Genomic DNA, 20,430 nt, shown 5'->3' on the forward strand with positions numbered 1-20,430 from the left:
TTTGATAATCTCATTAAATACTTGCAACTTTTATTTGACTGAAGTCTCCTTCCTCTTTTCTGCTGTGTAATAAATGGAAACGGACTAGCCTCAAATAGGTTTCTTGAAGATGATGAATGCACGATGACAAATAGATTCCAGGTCATTAGAATGATAGCTATGAAGCTGAAGATGAGAGTAGAAAAGACAGCAGGACTCGTGGAAAAAGCGCACAAGCAAACTTCATTGCATTGTAATTATATGTGATCTGTCATGCAAGATCTCAAACATAGCAATGGCCCACAGCTACAGTTGTGGTCAAAAGTTTACATACACTTGTAAAGAACATAATGTCATGGCTCTCTTGAGTTTTCCCGTTATTTCTACAACTCTGATTTTTCTCTGATAGAGTGATTGGAACAGATACTTCTTTGTCACAAAAAACATTCATGAAGTTTGGTTCTTTCATGACTTTATTATGGGTTAACAGAAAAAGTGATCAAATCTGCTGGGTCAAAAATATACATACAGCAGTGCTAATATTTGGTTACATGTCCCTTGGCCATTTTCACTTCAATTAGGCGCTTTTGGTAGCCATCCACAAGCTTCTGGCAAGCTTCTCGTTGAATCTTTGATCACTCCTCTTGACAGAATTGGTGCAGTTCAGTTAAATTTGATGGCTTTCTGACATGGACTTGTTTCTTCAGCATTGTCCACATGTTCTCAATGGGATTTAAGTCAGGACTTTGGGAAGGCCATTCTAAAACCCTAATTCTAGCCTGATTTAGCCATTCCATTACCACTTTTGATGTGTGTTTGGGGTCATTGTCCTGTCGGAACACCCAACTGCGCCCAAGACCCAACCTTCGGGCTGATGATTTTAGGTTATCATGAAGAATTTGAAGGTAATCCTCCTTCTTCATTATCCCATTTACTCTCTGTAAAGCACCAGTTCCATTGGCAGCAAAACAGCCCCACAGCATAATACTACCACCACCGTGCTTGACGGTAGGCATGGTGTTCTTGGGGTTAAAGGCCTCACCTTTTCTCCTCCAAACATATTGCTGGGCATTGTGGCCAAACAGCTCGATTTTTGTTTCGTCTGACCACAGAACTTTCCTCCAGAAGGTCTTATCTTTGTCCATGTGATCAGCAGCAAACTTCAGTCGAGCCTTAAGGTGCCGCTTTTGGAGCAAGGGCTTCCTTCTTGCACGGCAGCCTCTCAGTCCATGGAGATGCAAAACACGCTTGACTGTGGACACTGACACCTGTGTTCCAGCAGCTTCCAATTCTTGGCAGATCTGCTTTTTGGTGGTTCTCGGTTGACTCTTCACCCTCCTGACCAATTTTCTCTCAGCAGCAGGTGATAGCTTGTGTTTTCTTCCTGATCGTGGCAGTGACAAAACAGTGCCATGCACTTTATACTTACAAACAATTGTTTGTACTGTTGCTCTTGGGACCTGCAGCTGCTTTGAAATGGCTCCAAGTGACTTTCCTGACTTGTTCAAGTCAATGATTTGCTTTTTCAGATCCATGCTGAGCTCCTTTGACTTTCCCATTGTAGCGTTTGTGGCCGTTTGTATCCAATGAGCCCTATTTAAATGGCCTCAGAGAAGTCACCAGTTGTAGTCACTCATAATCACTCACAAGAAGTTAAGAGGCCATGCTATGAAGCTCATTTCATTGACACAACTTTCTAAGTCACCAAAATTGCTAATTCATGTTGCTGTATGTATATTTTTGACCCAGCAGATTTTGTCACTTTTTCTGTTAACCCATAATAAAGTCATGAAAGAACCAAACTTCATGAATGTTTTTTGTGACAAAGAAGTATCTGTTCCAATCACTCTATCAGAGAAAAATCAGAGTTGTAGAAATAACTGGAAACTCAAGAGAGCCATGACATTATGTTCTTTACAAGTGTATGTAAACTTTTGACCACAACTGTATATCATAGTAGAATATGATATTCATGTGTTGCATTATTTCAAGCTATACAGGCATGTAAGGGTCATGTAATCTTCCCTCTTAAAGGTACAGTAAGTTTAACGTAACATTTTTTAACATAAAAACCCATAGTCAAGTAATGTCTGATGATATCTGACTATTTTATTACCTCAGTCGAAAAAGTCACCAATGTGTATGATGGAATTGAGCAATCTATTACATCACTGTGAGTGTGTTACTTTTTGTTGAAGTGCACAAGTTATTTTCCCAACTGTGTTCACTCGCTACATTGTGAGAAGTTCTGAAGAGCTCTAGGTTCGTCAAATGCCTCGGATTTCATGTGAACTCTGATCCAATGACACAGGCTTTTAAAGACTTTTGTGTCTCTCACTATTAGGCTTTTTTGTTTATGGTAATTTTGATGGAAATTGTTCTCATATATCAATTAATTGGGGCACCATGGAGGACTTTTATTATTGATTTAGCAGTGTTTGTTTTTAAGGTTCATAACTAAAGGCCTTTAATAATACTTAATTTTGCTTTAATCTGCCTGTGTTGATGTAGATCACTTCCTGTGACATCATTCGTAGGACTTTTCCGATTCACATCTGCTTCAGTATTCTGTCAGAGTTTTCCTGCTCTGTATTGGAGGCATCACTGCAATGCAGGGTGCCAGAGGCCTGTCAGTCACTGCACAGCAACACAGGGAATAATGCATACAACAAGGGATGCCCCCTCTTCCTCGGTCAGTCGACTAGTCGGTTGTTTTGGTCTTAGTCAACTAAGATCTTGTTAGTCAATTGGTCGTTTTTTATGCTTCTTTTCAGGCTGAATGACTTATTTCCAAGAAACTTATGATCTCTGGTAAACACAAGATTTAAAGTGGTGCTTTTGTCTCAGTCTTTGTGGAGAAACTCTGTCTTACAGATCTGTTGATAAAATCAACTAATCAATTAGTCGACAAAATCATAATGTTGGTCGACTAAGAATTTATTTGGTTGAGGCCAGACCTACATACAATGCTATATACTGAAAAACAGATGTGATACACACGTATGCTCTGTGTCCAGGATGCAGGTTTGAATACTTTCCCAGGAATTCATAATAAATAAGTTAGCAGTATGCCAGAATTAGAATGTGGCTAGTGGTGGGTTTTGTGAATGTGCTGTGAGTAAATTATTTATCCATAGACTCAAGGACTTTCAAGGACTACAGTGTTGGACTTTATTGAGGTAGCCTTGACATTTGTAGATGTTATTCTATGCCACAGAAAGGTTGTTCCTATCTAAATATGAGTTGTGAGAGAGAGAGGTCTCCCTGGGGCAACCATGCCTCCTACAAATTATGTTTTCATACAACTAACATGCATCATCTTATCAGCAGATTATGTTATTCAAATTATGATCTTAGCAACTAAAGCATTATTCAACTTTTAATGATAATGTTTAGGCACTTGCAGAAATTTGTTGAGATTAAGGAAAATTCATAGTTTTGATTTAATACAAAAAAAAAAATCAGTGGTGACTTGAAGCACATGACTTCAAATTCACATGTTATTGAAACCACAATCTTTGACTTGTCTGTGAACGCAACGCAGAATGTTTTCATTGCTTTGAATGGAACATGGGGCACATTACTGTATGAAATCACTTCCTCTTTACTAAAAACTGCACTGTATTCAGTGTCCACCATTTATTTAACTATCTGTTATGTCTAATTTCTGCTAAAAATCCCAATAAAGCAGTGCATCACATTTTATAAATGCAGAACAGTCATGTGACAGTTACTGATGATTTGAATCATCATCATTTTGTCTCCAAAAATCTCTCTGTTATGCTCAGTAAAGACTAAACTATTAAGTGTAAATAGTTGTTGGTGAATAGTGAATGAAGCGATGGGTTTGTAAGTGAAGAACCATTGACTTCCACTGATGATTAGATTTGTATTTTTAAAAAGGTCTTAGAATCCCTGAGAAAAGTCTGCTGCTATAGTTGCATTATAGAAGCTAATACTAAAACCTGAGCCCAGACAAGTTTATTAACTCAATATCTCATTTAGGATGGCTCATAAATCATAACATGTTGTGATGTTCAAGTATATTGGGACTGTCTGGGTACACACTTTTCCAGATGACAATTTATTGTTTTGTCATTGAGGCCATAAATTTGATGTATTTGGATGCTATTGAAACCAGCTAATGTATCAATGGCTCTATTATAAACAAGCCTTCAGCTTCATTGCAGATTTGGACTCTTATATCTCTAGTGCTGGTTTTCAAGAAGGACGTTAGCAAATGTGTTTTGTATGTACAAACTGTGTGTAAATGTTTGCATGTGATAATGATGCCCTCTATACATCCTGTGAATGAGTTCAACATCCTAATATGAGAGCAGCCCATTATTTGACGTCTGCTCCCCTGACATCTTCCCCTCTCCTCCAGCTTCTCCAGTCAATGCACTGAATGTTAATTTCTGTCTTCCCAAGGGGTTTTCAGCTCCCCATATTGCAGTGGAAAGCCCCATCTCATTTTGTTTTTAAGACAGGGTGGTTTCTCTCATTTGTTACAGCTAACACAACAACATAATTGTACTGTAATATTGATTTTACACGGTCATGACCCACTGACTGCACACTTTACATTGCACGCTCTGTCCAAATAAGCTGACCTGCAGCGAAATGCGTCTGGCTGCAGTTCAGCTGAGTGTTAGCCCTACAACTTCAGCTGAATGACTCTGAGTTAATGCTCGATAAAACAGAAGCTCTGGAGAGAAAGGAAAACTACTTGAAAAAGATCCTGCTGTGGCGTGAATGTCAGAATACATCCCCCTGGTGGTCAATCGAAGTTAGAGGCAACCTTTCAGTATTTCGTTTTCCAGGATGTACCACATCGGTGCAGAAGGCGGGGGTGGAGCGGAGGTTACCATGGTGAGGGAGTCCATGGAGTGAAATTTGTCTGCCTAATGATGTGAACATACGCTGGCTATATGCTTACACAGAAGACACCTGTCACATCCGTCCAGACACAAATAATGCAGAGCACATGCATGTGTAGGCAGGAATGCGTATGCATGAATTCTCTTAATACTCCAACACAAACCACAGTGAAACAGCAGCATGTGTCTGAGTTTGATCTTGACACTCTAAATGTTTTATAACCTTTTGTTCTGCATGACTGACCCACAGACCCTGAGTCCCAGAGGAAGCGGACCGTGCAGAATGTCCTTGACCTCCGCCAGAATTTAGAGGATACAATGTCGAGTCTGCGGGGCTCTCAGCTCAGTCACAGGTGAGTGCACTACATCTGCATTTTTAGGACATTATAATGCCTCATAATGCTGTCTCCCACGCCACTGGCTAGTATCACACAAAAACAATGAAGGCAGTGTATGTTTTGCTCATGAAATCATAAAACCCTGAGCAATATTCAGTCTATTGTTTAAACAGAAAAAAAAGAAAACACATGTACACAAGCAACAGAAAGCTTGTTGGATCGATACATAACACAATAAAGTGTAAACAGTTTGGAGAGTTGCCACCTGGTGCACATCTGGCTTCCATCCTTCTTAAATAGCCTGTCTCTGTTTCGTGGTCATGACTTCATTCTAAGAATCTCTCTGTTTAGCTCTCATAGGCAAAAGGCCCAGACATTAAATTGTTGCAGCAACAACAGGCATTGGTGGAGGACAGGTCTTTTCATTTTCATTTGGACATACAAGTTGATATGTAAAAGCCTGTGTAGCATGAATGCAAGCAGGAACAACAATTTGCTTCTATCTTTTTAAACCTCCATTAATGAGTATTTTTTTATATGAACATAGAATCAATTCTACCTCAATTCTGCATCTTTATAAAGCTTTTTGACCCGTTTAAGCTTACTATTGTGTAGTTGAGTATACGCTGTTCTCATTATCCCCTGTAGGCATCCGTTTCCTGCAAAAGAAAAGTTTAAGATTAACCACTACTTAAGTTACCTGGCCAACATCAAATGGATGGCAGAGTTACTGATAAGCTGATGAAGAAAGCCGGAGACTTTATGATTATAAACTTAGAATAAATGTATTAAATAATCATGTTTCTCTCTGTCTGCTGAATGTGCCATTACGCAGTTGTTTGAAAACACATAAACAACAACTTTAAAAGCTGCTAAAATTGTAAAAAAAATTGTATAATTGTGTATCTGCCATTCTGTTTAGATTTTTTTGCCACCTAGAGGTCAGAAATGAATGAATAATCAATATCAACTCCATCCATTATCTTCTTTGTGAAATCTTGCGATTGTACCCTTGATATTGGCCAGACCTTCTCATTGGATGCTTGACGAGACATCTTGTAATCTTCAACATAGTTACTGTATGTAGTACAATTATCTCCAATCATTCAGATGTCTTTTACAATGAGAGTAAAAACTGTCCCTCCGTCAGGTTCAGAACTGGAGTGGCACCAGTCTGCCTCTATATTGATGAATTATCCATCAACAATGGATAAAAATACTCCCACGGTCGTAGCCATTGCAATATTTATTTGGGTGAGTTGGATGTAGTTATGTAATCGGCAGACACAGAAGACGCTCGCGGCCATCTGGAGGACATTTCTAACCCTGACCCACTTACAGGAGTGATATACGCTCCTCAGAATAATGGAAAGGTGGCTTTAGATACGACAGCACAGTCATGCAAAGTCCTTGGTGTGTGTGAATGTATTGCTCAAAGAAACAGAGAGACAGATGCTCTTTGCCATGTTAACATGGGGATATCGGATCGTCCATCTTTTTGTCTTTGGGTTCAAAGAGGCCACATTTCTAGTTTTTGTCCCCGAAGACGACACCACACAACTGCTGTATCTGGGGCATCAGCGACTCAATGCCACTTTGGGTTTTCTTTGAAGGACAGAGCGAGAAGAACATTTCACTGGGTGCTCTGGTCTCATTTGTGTCGTCCTGGACAAGAAAGTCAGTTACATGTGTATGAACATAACACACACTGACCTTTTTCCCCCCCGTGTGTCGCTCTAGCTGTATGGACAGCAGTAATGTGGGCTACGACAGTGACGAGACCAACGCTCGCAGCATATCCAGCCTGTCCAACCGCTCGTCGCCTCTCTCCTGGCGCCACGGCCAGTCCAGCCCTCGCCTTCAGGCGGGCGATGCCCCGTCCTCCACGGGCGGCGGATACAAGGGGAGTAAGACCGGCTCCCAGTACGCGGCCCAAACGATGCCGGCTCGCTGCTCCAGCCGCCTCAGCGGCACGTCTCGCATTGAGCTCATGGAAGGGTTGGATGACACCGACCTCAAGTCCGGCTACCTGAGTGACAGCGACCTTCTAGGAAAGAGCCTTCCGGATGACGACGACAACCTGGGCAATGGGTAAGAGCACCTGAAGATGGGGTTGAAACCTTTTGTTGCCATAACAACATGAACCAATCAGTGACAGCAGATTGGCTGGTTTGTCCTTCAGGCCTCCACCTTGTGACTTTAAAAAGGTCAGCGAGAAGTTGTTGTGATATTTCGTTTTACTCACGGTAGGCAGCAAGCTGATGGGTGTCCTGCTGCAAATGCTTTTCATTGTTGCTTTCTGCATTTCTGTATTTTAATTAGGGTGCATAGGGGCTGTGCATTTTAACATTCAACAGTGGTTTTGTGAGACTTTTCATGCCGACATTGTGGTTTTCTGCTTTGTCTTGCTTTCTGATGTTTTGCACTGTCAAAGAACTTTCATCAGCAGTCTCTGCTTTTTTCTTGCTCTGAAAGGATTTCTCACAGTGCCCATGACATTGTCAGAGGCTGTTTTTGCTGACAGTGAGAGAAGTTCTTCACAGAGCGGATGACTTGAACTCATCAGGTGTCCTCTCAGTTACACAATAAATGCTTCCTCATCTCTGACAGGTAGAAACTGTTCAGCTTCTGAATCTTTGAAGATTTTGTCAACAGGTTGCGAAGCAACAAATAGCTTCAATTAGACAATACTTTTATTTCTCTTAACAGGAATGCTGCCTCCTACAGTTCCTTGGTTTTTCCTTCTTCTTCGCCTGTCTTCTTCACGCTCTGCTAATTGTTGTTATTGTTATTCTTCTTCTTCTCCACCTTCCTGTCCTTTGTCTTCTTCCTGCTCTTCTTCTTATTATTCATCTTTTTCTTCACCTTCCTTTTTGTCTTTTTCACCCTCTTCTTCTTTGTCTTCCTGTCTTTTGTCTTCCTCACAGTCTTCTTCTTCTTTGCCTCCCTGTCTTTTGTCTTATTCACACTCTTCTTCTTTGCCTTCCTGTCTTTTGTCTTCCTCACAGTCTTCTTCTTCTTTGCCTCCCTGTCTTTTGTCTTATTCACACTCTTCTTCTTTGCCTTCCTGTCTTTTGTCTTCTTGATTTTGTTCTTTTTCTTCTTCTTGGCCTTCCTGTGCTTTGTCTTCTTCACACTCTTCTTCTTTTTTCTTCTTCTTCTTCTTCTTCTTCTTCTTCTTCTTCTTCTTCTTCTTCATCGTCCTCTTTGTCTTAGTGAAGCTCTTCTTCTTGTTCTTCCTCTTGTTCTCCTTCTTCTTCCTGGCCTTTTTCACCGTCACCCTTGCCTTCCTCCTCTCACATGCCTTGTGTGTCTTTATCTACTTCCCTCTCCCAAGTCAGGACAGCTGACAGTACGAGTAAGAGAGAAAGAATCCAGGACAGTCTTCCAATTTGATTTAGCAGCTTTATCACTGTTGCACATGCAGTGGGATTTAAACTCAGCCCCTGGAGCGCTCACTAGTCCCGGCTAGCCAGGTCACGTTCTTACTACAGTGTAGACAAGAAAAGAAATGATACTCATTTAGATGCGTAAAAATTAGAGCAACGAAAAAAAAGTGTGAAATGGGTCATTTAAAGTTTCGTCAAAATTTGTAGCTGAGGAGAATCAGAACAATATAAGATTGCTACCAAGAATGATTGAAAAAAGAAGCATTGTATTAAATACAAATGGACGACTAGCTCCATGTGTTAAGGTTTAGAATTTAGTTTGGGGGGGTGAAAAAGATAAGACATCAGAAACCTGATGAGGTTAGGATTAAACAGGGATTATCTCATATGGGTCCATTCCTCACAGTAACATGCGTGCACTCGAAATCCATTTAAATCTGCCCTGCATTTTGTCCCTCGCGGCATCAGCTCTAGGTTCAAATTGATGTGAGAGGTGAGCGTTGCAACACCACAGGCACCAAATGTCCTAACAATTTTACGTAACCGTGTTTTTAAAAATGCATCATCATGCTCAGCGTTAGGCCTTCAGTGTCAACGGTCCCGAAACATGTTTTCAAGGAGACAAGCTGTGAGACATCCTGATGGGTACAACCGGCCCCTGCTGTAGATTATTACCATATACACCAAGAGGATTATGGGTGTGTTTGGGTACTTACATGGAAATGTCATGAGAGTTATTACAGGCTATTGTGGCTGCCAAAACACAACAATACATGGAAACACTGGGGGCTGTTTCTGCCTGACCTTGAGTAAGTTGCATGCTTATATTTGGAAGATACAACACTGTGGGAACCCCTCTAATTTGCATGCTTTGGTGGTCTGCGTTTGCATTAGTTTCAGTGGAAAGCATCCTTCCTCCAGGAATACTGGAGAGCTGTTCTCCGTCAAGAAATAATCCTCCCTCATACCAACAACCTTTTGGTGCAGATAACTAGTTAATCCGTTTTTTGAAGCAGGCACTTGCTCTAATTTTCTTCCTCGCAGTTCCCTCTTGCAAATTCTGTGTTACATTTGCATTTCTACTGTACATCCCTTGTCACACACTCACACTCCGGCTCATTGAGAACCATTAGCTGCCAGCTCTTGAAAATAGATCAGGCTCCCCCCTTGTGTAACCATGGAAACCAGCTGGTAATCGACTGTATGGTGAAGTGCAATTTCTGTTCTCTTACACTTCTGTTGTCTTGCCCCAGTTTTCCCATGTTCATGCATTTCACTGATCTGAAATAAGCCCAAAATATAGTGAACTAAATCTGAATGGTAGAGTGAGACTTGTTGACAATCAATAATGCTGTTGTGTTTTTCAATATGTAATTCTTGTATAACGTATAAGACCAGTGTGTAACGCTTAAAATAATGTGGAAAGAGACAAACGGCTACTGGTGAAATAATAAGACACAATGCATGTTGTTTATTAACGGATGGAACTACAGCACAATGCTCCACGTCTAATGGATATTGATTAACCCACACCAGACAGCACTGGCTATTTAAGGCTAAATGTGTACACACTGACAGTAATCACTGCTACAGTGTGTCTGCCTTGTCAATAGTCTGATGCCACATACATCTCAATCTCCTCAAGAGCTCCATCTTTCCATCAGAAACTCTACAGCAACACACTGCTTAATGATAATCTGGTTTGCCCCAGTTAAGGAAAAACAGTATTTAAGAAGCCTGTTTTATTCATAATAATGTAGCTTTTCTGTGAAGCTGGGACTATTCATCTGTAACCAGTTGCTTTTATTACTAGTACAGATCTACCATAAATAGAACCTTACGTAAAGGTGCATTGTCACTTTTTGGACACTAGAGATCGGAAGATCTCAGAGACAACTTACTTGAGCAAATCGGAGCCCAATTGACTGACAATTACATAACCTCTTCGATATCACTGGCCCATAAAGCTGTAGGCTAATAGTTGTCCTCTTTCTCATCCAGTAGACACTGTGACGCCATAAATATGAATCGTCACATGACCAACATAAGTCCGATGGTCGCTCTCGGTTTAGCTCTGGTTTGGTCTTAACCAACTAGTCACTGACTTTGTCTGCAGTTTGGTGCAATGTAGGTAGTGGTTTATAAGAGCTTGTTCCCTGAAAATGTTTGGCTGCTGCTGGAAGTTGTGTGGTTTAGAGCTGTTTTTGTGTTAATTCTGGTAGATTTGTCAGGATGTGGTGGTTACATTATAATATACTCGATTATATTGAAAGTTGTTTATTTAGTAGTCCACCTCTTTGATATACCTTACAATAAAATGCAATCCAGCACAACAACACTACACAGTACAGTCTCAAAGATTAAAATCACCTCCTTTCTGACACAAGTGTTTCACATAGGAAGTATTTATTATGAGACAGTTATATTATATTGTATTATATACAGCAGTTTTTCAATACACATCTTCAAACTGCTTTCACCTCAGATGTAAACAGAACGGATTTCTTTTAGTTTAAACCGAAATTACCACAATTGTGTGCAGTGAAATATTAGAACTATACATAATTTCCCATCTTTCCCTCAGTTGGCACTGTGTCTGCTTGAAATGTTGGGTAACATTTGATATAACAAGAGTTTTTTTCTCATTTACTTAATTGCATGAGATTGAGCACCACTTCCTCACTGAGCGACTGTTTTCTCTCTCATGAGTGCTGAGGTGGCACCTTATTTAGCCGTGACCACGTCTGACCACGTCAAGAATCATAACTGCTTCCTGTGGTTACATTCTTGAAAACATATTGGCAAAGTTTCACCATGACTCGTATGATATCATCCTATTGCAAGCCGCATTTAAAACCCTGGTTTATGACTAGAGCGGTAATCAGATTATATTGCTTGTGTATGCTTTGGTTTTTTCCTTATCTGGTATATAAATTATGACTACTATTGAGCATTCAGTGTCATTTTAGTGGTCAGTCAATTATGGTTGATGTTTTACAGGCACTGAGCTGCAGAGTATGTAAGCGCAGGTTAGCTTTTCATGTCTAATGCAGATGTTAACTGGGAGAATGACATGTTTTTTCCATAATGTAATTTTAGTTGATGGGATGCATGCAAGCCTAATGTTTGTAGCAGAACATGTGAATTTCGCAGGAGGCCCATCTCCCTGAACATGATGATTGTGTCTGACAGATTTACGTTTTTATCTTGGAAGATTAACAGTTTAAAACCCCTTAAATTGGAATAGATAATATAATATCTGTCAGCATTTGGTTTGGCTCCAAACTCTTTGGCTGACCTAGGAGAGAAGCAACGAAAGGCACCTAGTGGCAATACAGAGCTATGATGACTGCAAAGCCTCATAGAAAGCTGAAGTCACGCCTCACTTTTGCTAGTTTTTGTTTCATAACACATGTTTTCTTTTATCAACCTCTCTTAAAACCTGAAACACTAGAATACTTTGACATTTGATTCTGCACCTGTAATGGATGAACAAAATAATCCATCAAAACATTTTTTTGAAAGTCACTTCTAAATCGCTAGATGTATCAAACTGTTTGGTTGACTTTATTGCTCTTGTCATAGCTTCAGTGCTGTTCATGGTCCAGGCAGTAGCAAAGCTACTGCTGCTGGTATTCATACAGTTAAAACTGCATTAACATGATTTTTTGACGAGTTGGGGCAGCTGTTCAAGCTGTAACTTACTGTATACTGTTTTATCTTTTCATGACATCAATTTGATGAACAGGTTAGCAAATAGTTGCCAAGTTAAACACCCAGCAGATACAGAGCAACATTAGCATACATTTTGAATCTTGCTTCTGGCCACCTGATGATTCCTTTTAGCTCTGCTTTGGTCTCTACCAACTCCTGAGAGAATGTTGTGCACAGTTAGCTGCGAAATGCTCCTCCACATTTGATGCTGGGCAAGTAGTGTAACTTTTTTGCTGAAAACAGCTGAACAAAAACGATAAAGTTGTTGGCTGTACAACCCAAAAAATTAACTGACGGATGTTAAAACTCTTTGACGAACTGAAGGGGGAGTACAGAATTCGGGTGATAATTCTCAGCAAGTATCTCAGTTTGAGCGACCCATATTATGCATAATCATTTTATAAAAAAGATGTATTGATAACAGCAGCTTTAAGTTTTATGCACGATGCAGAGGGACTTTTAACAATACATCATGCTTGTTTAAACTGTAGATAACACACAGTATACATTTATCTCTCTACCCTGTTAAATAACTGACCGAAAGATGGATAAATAATTACTTACTTTCTTTCTTACTTTATTCATTCATTCATTTATTAATTTGTTCATTTCATTCACAGACATTATAAACAGTAGTAAAGTGATAGTGTTGCCACCAGAACTACAGAGAACTATCACTATAATAGAGCAAGTGCTAATTGGAGGTAAATGCAAATATAAGGTGATTAACAGTGCATTTATTTCAAATGTAAGGTAGTTATTTACTTTTAGTAAAGAATATGGTATAGATATGATATAGACTATGTTTTAGGAGACACAAATCTCTTTCACGGTACAGTACAGATTAATTTCAATAAGATGTTTTATTCATCAGCTAACTGTTTAAGATTTCATGGCGGCACCATGTGCTGTTTGTGGCCTCACACATGACACAGAACAAGTCACAGTTTCGACATAGCTGATGCATAAACAGTAGAATACATATTGTGGATAAAGACGTGGTGCAGGTGAACCAAAAATAGCCTGTCCTGCTACAAGGTGACATCATTTTTTTTTTTTTTTTTTTTTTTGGGGGGCGGGGTGCGAGGATGGGGACATCTCGGGATCAGGACCGTTCCATTTTGTGTTTCTATACAGCAGCTAACATGTGCAGGTGGAAATGCGGAGCAGAGAAAGGAGGCTGGTTCAGCAGCATCACACCTCTGATCATGCGGCAACATGGCTCGGGATGTGCTGCCATGGCAACCGTCTTCCACTGACCCGCTGATGGACTGCCTCGTGTGTCGGTGTGATAGCTGCTGAACGGATGTGTGTGTGTGTGTGTGTGTGTGTTTATGTGTGTGTGTGTACGTGTATCAACCGCTGGATTGTGTGCGATGGAAAGAAAGAGAACGAGAGAGAAACATAGACAGAGAAAATGAGACAGACAGAGTCGGGTGTGAAGACAGCATGCTAACCACTTAATTAGATTGTCTCATAATTGGCCTTGTGGGGGAGAGCTGTCTGCCTATATACTATTGTTTGTGTTTCCATTTGAGTCCTGGTAATGCCAGGATTTACAGTGGCACTGGTTGTGGAAAATTCTTTCATTCAAGCAGTTTTCCAGAAATGTGATCTGAAATACTGTATGATTGACCGAAAAAAGAACAAACCTCTTGAATTTCTTTAAAAGTAAAAGCATACGATTGCATGTTTTGGACTAAAATGACACCGTTTTTTCTCCTCACAAGCACTGAATGCATTCCATCACTATCTGTGCCTTCACTACTGTATTTTGTAGATAAGCCCTTGGCTTACTTTGCTCCTCTGGCAATGTCATTTCCATGGTAACCATAATAAAGCTTTTGCCATGCTAGTGAGTGGATCTGCTCGATGGTTGGCGTTCACAGTATGAAAGTGAGTATTTGTAGTTTTACAGCCTCACTCGTGGAAACTATGTGTATCGACAAGCACATTCTGTAATGCACAAAGGGTTCGCTGCAGTCATCTGATCCTGGATCTGTGCCTCCGGCGGTCTGCAGTCAATTTCCCTTTCCTGCCCGCCCGGGTTGGACCTTTCCATAGTCACAGAGTGTTTGCCGAACTATTGAAGCCTCACACGTTTTCTGTCCCACTTAAACCCATCTGCAACAAAATTGAGTTTTGGCCTCTTTACTCTGGTTCTCTGCAGGCACTGCTGGGATTACAGTTTAGTGAGGCCACCACTCAGGGTCAGTCCTTCATGGGCTGTTGCTCTGCAAGAAGGGATGTTGTTTTCTTGTCTCTGAAGACTACACACACACACACACACAAACACACACACACACACACACACACACGCACAGATAAAGTTATGCACTTTGAAATGTTTGAGTCAATTTGTAATCTCAATATGTTGCAAAATGGCTGAAGAAAGAGCCATAAAGAAAAGCACTCTGTTACTGTTAAACAGACTGCGCAAACAGGCTCCCACAGTCAGCAGCTTGAACACATCTGGGGTCAATATGGAACTCTCATTCTCCACCAAAGGGTCAGTGAAATACTGGATCTGGAAGGCCCCCCCACCCACATACCTGCCTCCACCAGCATCCTCAGCCACGTGAATAATGGACCATCACAGCAGCACCCCAGGGGAGTATGAATCACCCCTGTATCATGTCTGCGTGTGGTCGTCTGCGTGTGCAGTTTGGATCCCACCAGTGCATAATACTCAGCCCCTCAGGTGAAAAATATGATACTGTTTTGGCTCACTGTATTGTATTTTTTTCAAAATCTGAATCACGTGGAACATGTTGATCCATCATTCTCCATTCATTGTTATGTTTGTTTGAAGTCGGTACAAAAATGTCCTATTTTCTGCTTTAAGTATGGCTAATGAAGTCTGGTGGGTTCAGATTAATATACTGCTCTTTGTCGTGTTTGGCTCTGCTTCAACTCCGTGTTGATACTGAATCTCAGACAGTTTGGTGTTTGAGTGCCATATCAATCAAGTTGATATTAATGTGTTGTAGTACAGCTGAGATAAACATGGATCACAAGGACAATACAACATCATGATACCTGGACAGCAGAGTTATCCAGACTCTCAGGCTGTAAATGTGGCACCGCATGAGACTGCAGGTCTCAGGAGGAAGTGTGCATCAGCTATATCGTGGCTGAGAGGGGGGAGAGTTTCCTGTCTGAAGCTGATGGAGACTGTACATTCATTTTCCAGTCCAATAATCAGACGACGAGTCCATTTTCTGGGGCCTTGCGGAGATGTTGCATGCACTCTCTCAGACACATTTACCACACTGATACACCACTGCTCTGAGATGACGCCCAATCCTATTTGCCCCAGCTATGGTCAAGCTCAATACGGATCAAAATTAGGCACCGGGAAGATCAGAGATGTGCTGAAGCAAAGCTCTGCCGGCTTTTTAATCTGTAGTCCTATTTGAATAATGATACTTAAACAGCCTGTGATGTTGTCTCTCTGAAATAATCCCCCACATTGTACCATTGGATTGAATCCACTGAGTAGAGGAATGTCTGCTGTTTCTCTGCATCAAAGGCTTCAAAATCAACCCTGTGAAGAGCTATTTTTCTTTCCTTCTAAATACCAAGTGGTGCCTCGTTTAATAGATATTTACAGAGCACAAGTACACTAAACTGTAGCTATAGGAGGCACAGCTTTAACTCATGATGCCCCCTGCTGGGAATCTAATGTCATGACACCACATGGAAGCAGGCAGTAAAGCAGCAACACAGTTCAAATTCATCCAGGTTTACTATGTTATTTTATCAACTCTTGTAAGGTTAACTGAAAGTCTTTATTTGGATATAGTTCCACCTGTTCAGAATGTATGTTTTCTTATTATGGAATAGTTTCATCCATAAATAATATAGTGGCTGGAAAATTCATCATGTCTCCCCCTCCCCTTTCCACATACTATACTTTATGGCCTGGGGCTGTTTTCATGCTTTTGGTTAGGGAAATGTTTATGATACATTTTAGACCTTGTTGTGTATGGTGACAGTCTGGGGAAGGTCCTTTCCTTTTTTTTCAACTTGACAGTTCCAATGAGGAAGTGTTTTTCCACTTTTGGCGTGGAAGACGGTCCCAGATTCCTGACCTCAGATCTCATCCAACACCTTCAGGATGAACTGGAACAACAAGGCTTGGAAGTGCCAGGCCTTTATTGCCCAAAGTCAGCGCTCAACCACTAATGCAAGGAGCAAATCCCTGCAGCCAGCTTCCCAGATCTTGTGGAAAGCCTACCCAGAAGTGTAGAGGCTGTTATATTGCATCATATTAATATCCATTGTTATGAATGAGATTTACAACAATCAGCATTTTGTTTCTTCATTTCGGCTCTTTGCTTGTTACATTAATGTTACAATGCCAATTAGCGCTTAATATTTAAAATATATCAAGAAATCCCTATGAAGATCTTGATGTTTCTGCCCTTTCTTTCCTCCAATATCTTTTAATTATATTATTTAGACTCTCATATTGCAGCACAGTTCACTGAACCAGAGAGAGGCCTCACCAATAGATCAAAAGCCGCAACAGTAAAGGTCAGATCATGAAACAGATTTATTGTAAAGGTCCTCATGGACCACCCATCTCTATTTTAACAGTTTGTAAATAGCGCAACTAGCAAAACATGTTAAGGATGTTTCGGACACAAGCCACTCTGTTATCAGTGCGGGACAGCTGTTAGTATACAGCACAAACATGACTTCAAGGCTTTTTAGGTGACGGCTTATTCAGCCACTCTGTGTGGCCTGGTTGAGATAAACAGGAGACTGCAAACAATTCATATCATTCATCATTCTGGGCAAAGACATTTTTGTTTGAACAAGGTATCAACAAATACTTCTTTTTTTTCTGTTTTTTTTTAGCAAAACAAGAAGAGCAACAGGCAGAGAAGCCAATCCTGTCTTAACTAAACTACATTCTAAATTACATTTTGAGCGAAACATATTTTCTCCCGGATTACGGTTACAGTTTTAAACAGTTTGAAACATGTAGTAAACGAAAATTCCAACAAAACAAAACTACTTGGTTATGTTTAGGAAACTAAAGTACTTTCTTCATGAGGGACACAAACAGCAGCCCTGGGTGAAAGCGTGTTTTATTAGTTTTTTTACCCATCCACCACTCCGATGACTCGTTCCAAATTTATTTGTGATATGTCAAAAGCAAACATAATCCACGACAAAATACATTTCCCTTGTGCAGCTTTTGTGGAAAGGCGTAGCTCTTATTCAGATGATGATGATCAGAGTGACAAAAGATAGAGGCAGACACAACAATCTTTTATCCAACGAGCATCTCCCTCTGTGAAAGATATTTTGAGAAATGCCTGTATGTCTGGTACACACACTGACTTATTCTCAACAAAAAGGAAAACCACTGTTAAATTCCATACATAGCTCTATTAATATTACAAGATGTGGCCTAAGGTGGAAAAAAACGAGGCAGCCTAAAACTATAATACATCATATAGGTCAATAAGTTCTTTTGTTTGAAATATTAACTTCAATCTTCATGCGTGCTTTTGTCATTTCCCACATCTTTGCTTTTATCTGCTTTATTCTCCTGCGAGATTAAAATGAGCACAGATTCTTGGCACGTACAATCTTTTGGCCCAACATTTTGAGCCAAAATAAGTCAAGCTTGACTTAACAGTCGACTGATCCGATTTTGGCCTAAGATGTGAACAGGGTGTGAGACGTCCTTTACCTCCCGGAGTAGTTGGTTTACAGAGCTGAGACCTGGTGAGATCATCCCTGTGAGACTGTTCCACTGCTAATGAGAGGGGGAGGGAAGTTTCCCAAGGCTACTCATGCCTCACTGGAGGTCCTTGTGTCATCTGTGGCTTTGTGGTTTGAGCTCGCAGTGATTCAGGCCTTGTACCTTGGACGGAGTTTTTCCAGCTAGGCCCGAGAAGGGCAGGAATGGAGATGGAACACGTTTTATTTTGAAGTGCACTCTTCATTGTGATCTATTTAATGTGAAAGACTGATCTAAAAAAAAAAAAGTTCATGTGTGTGGGCTTTTAAATTTGTTTTCCTGTTAAAGGTCTGTTGTTTAAAACCCTGACAATCACTGTGAAGACTCACATGAGACATCACTTATACTAATCTAATCACTAAGCTTTATTTGAATGCATTTGTTGAGTTTGAGGTAGACCTAAGACCGTTCACACTGGAGTTGATTTTTTTATTCTGAGGTGTTTCATACAAGCAATTAACACCATCCAGCACTCATCAGAAGATTAGCCTCAATATATCGTAACATCTGCCCAGAACTTATCTCTGTAGTTTCCTATGTGAATACCATTGGATTACTGCCTAGCAAACAGGTCTTATTATAGTATTTAAAAAAAAAAAAGAAGTTTTGCTTAATTTACTATATTTAGCGTGGCAAAGTGATACAGGAGCCCATCTTACTATACCCCCCTCACACAGACCCCCACTTGTAGTCAGCCCAGTGACAAGTTTGGCTGTACAGTGTACTGTATATTAGTTGTAAAGCAGCAGAGTTCGAGACATCCTGACTGTGTTTAGTATGGATCAAGTTACAAAATGCTGGATCCTGCAGTTCCCATCACGCAACTCCTAAATGCCTACTTCATTACCCCACACCTTTGGTTTGTAATGCCGGCTCTCTGTTTAAATGTTTTTGGGTCTCAAGACCAAAAACCGAGTCAACCCTGATGACCTAATGGGGGTTATTTTCTTTCAAACTGGAAAGCTACAGCCACAAAATAGCCTGCATCTTATGAGGACTTAACTGAGCTTAGTAAAATGCCCTATAATTTACTATCTCTCCTGTGGTCTCGGTTGGTATCTGGCAATTTGCTCAGACAAGCTAACATTTGGGCCATTATTCATAGCTAGGCTAGTTTGAGGAAAAGCTGCATGCTTGTACTTCCCAACGTTTTTGGCTCATCGGATTTCAAAGTTAGATATTTGAGTACATGAGATACAGTATATGATAAAGTATCTATTTTTGAGATCACCAGGTAATAATGTTTTGCCCCACAGCAGAGTAATCGGGGTTACCGTTGAGCTAGATGACCGTTGGCCATCATCTCTCAGAGGAGCATCAGGGTCTCTCTCTCTCTCTCTCTCTCTCTCTCTCTCTCTCTCTCTCTCTCTCTCTCTCTCTCTCTCTCTCTCTCTCTCTCTCTCTCTCTCTCTCTCTCTCTCTCTCTCTGCCTCTTTTTCCTTTTTTTTCTGGAAAGGGGGGTGTTGCCTGTCCGGTCCGCAGACCGCTGAATGGGAGGGAAAGGGGGTCTTTGCTTGCGGAGGATATGAATTTGAATCTCGGCAGCACACGGATGATTCAAGGAAGTTGTGTTGAAATCGGTCACTAATGAGCGGACGTGTTTTGATCGGCAAAGTGCCTCCGCTGCAGTCAGCGCCAAGAGCCAAAAGGACGTTACTTTTTACGCCAAGGTAACGTTAAAGATGATGTCTCATTACGGTTTTACATTAACGTTAGAACAACCATTCCGATATTTGTAACTTGTGAATTTTCTTTACTTAAAGGCTATTATCTAACGCTAATGGTTTTATATCGTGGTTAAAGGGACTGCGGGCTAATTGATTTATTCGTTGGCTTTAAATTATTCTTAGCATGACCTGGTTTTTGATTAACGGTACAGTATTGTAACATTAGCCGATTAAATACTGCTGAGTAGAGGATGAATTCGGATTAATTCAATAACTTACATTGTTGTTTGTAGGCAACTCGAATAATACAAATTATACCGGAATACTGTCACGTTAAAAAGACAGTTAAGTAATTTAATAATGTGTCTTTAATTGAGCTTCTAAATTTGCTGTTGAAGGGTTATATATGTGTGCATTATGTTGCCGTGAAGTTAAACAAATATTCATGAGAGGTGCAGGAACGTGTGTTGACAGTGATTTGGCACTGGGAACTATAACGTCTGTGGAAACACATTGTATTCTTGGAGGAGAACCACAGCTATCTGTATAATAGAGGACGTCTTCACCGCTCACTCAACCATAGGCATGCACCCCAGGAGCCTTGTCTTTGCTGTCCTTTATGCAGAAAAATGAACTGCGAGCTACATTCCTCTTGCTGTCTATTTCATCTGGTTTCTATAGCTGCAACAGGCTCGAGCTTTT

At 40.6% G+C, this 20,430-nt stretch overlaps 1 protein-coding gene across 1 annotated transcript in view; it reads left to right on the plus strand.

Annotated features, from left to right (window-relative positions):
* Positions 1–20,430, plus strand: part of LOC137873985 (neuron navigator 1-like) — a 68,889-nt gene that overhangs the window by 24,324 nt on the left and 24,135 nt on the right. The window contains exons 5-6 of the mRNA XM_068712526.1: positions 5,110–5,212; positions 6,938–7,288. Coding sequence (XP_068568627.1) covers positions 5,110–5,212; positions 6,938–7,288 — 454 coding nt within the window. The remainder of the gene's footprint in view (positions 1–5,109; positions 5,213–6,937; positions 7,289–20,430) is intronic.

Source organism: Cebidichthys violaceus, unplaced genomic scaffold, assembly GCF_023349555.1.
Source record: "Cebidichthys violaceus isolate CVI_PGR_0920_01 unplaced genomic scaffold, fCebVio1.0.p SCAF_17, whole genome shotgun sequence".
NCBI lineage: Eukaryota > Metazoa > Chordata > Actinopteri > Perciformes > Stichaeidae > Cebidichthys > Cebidichthys violaceus.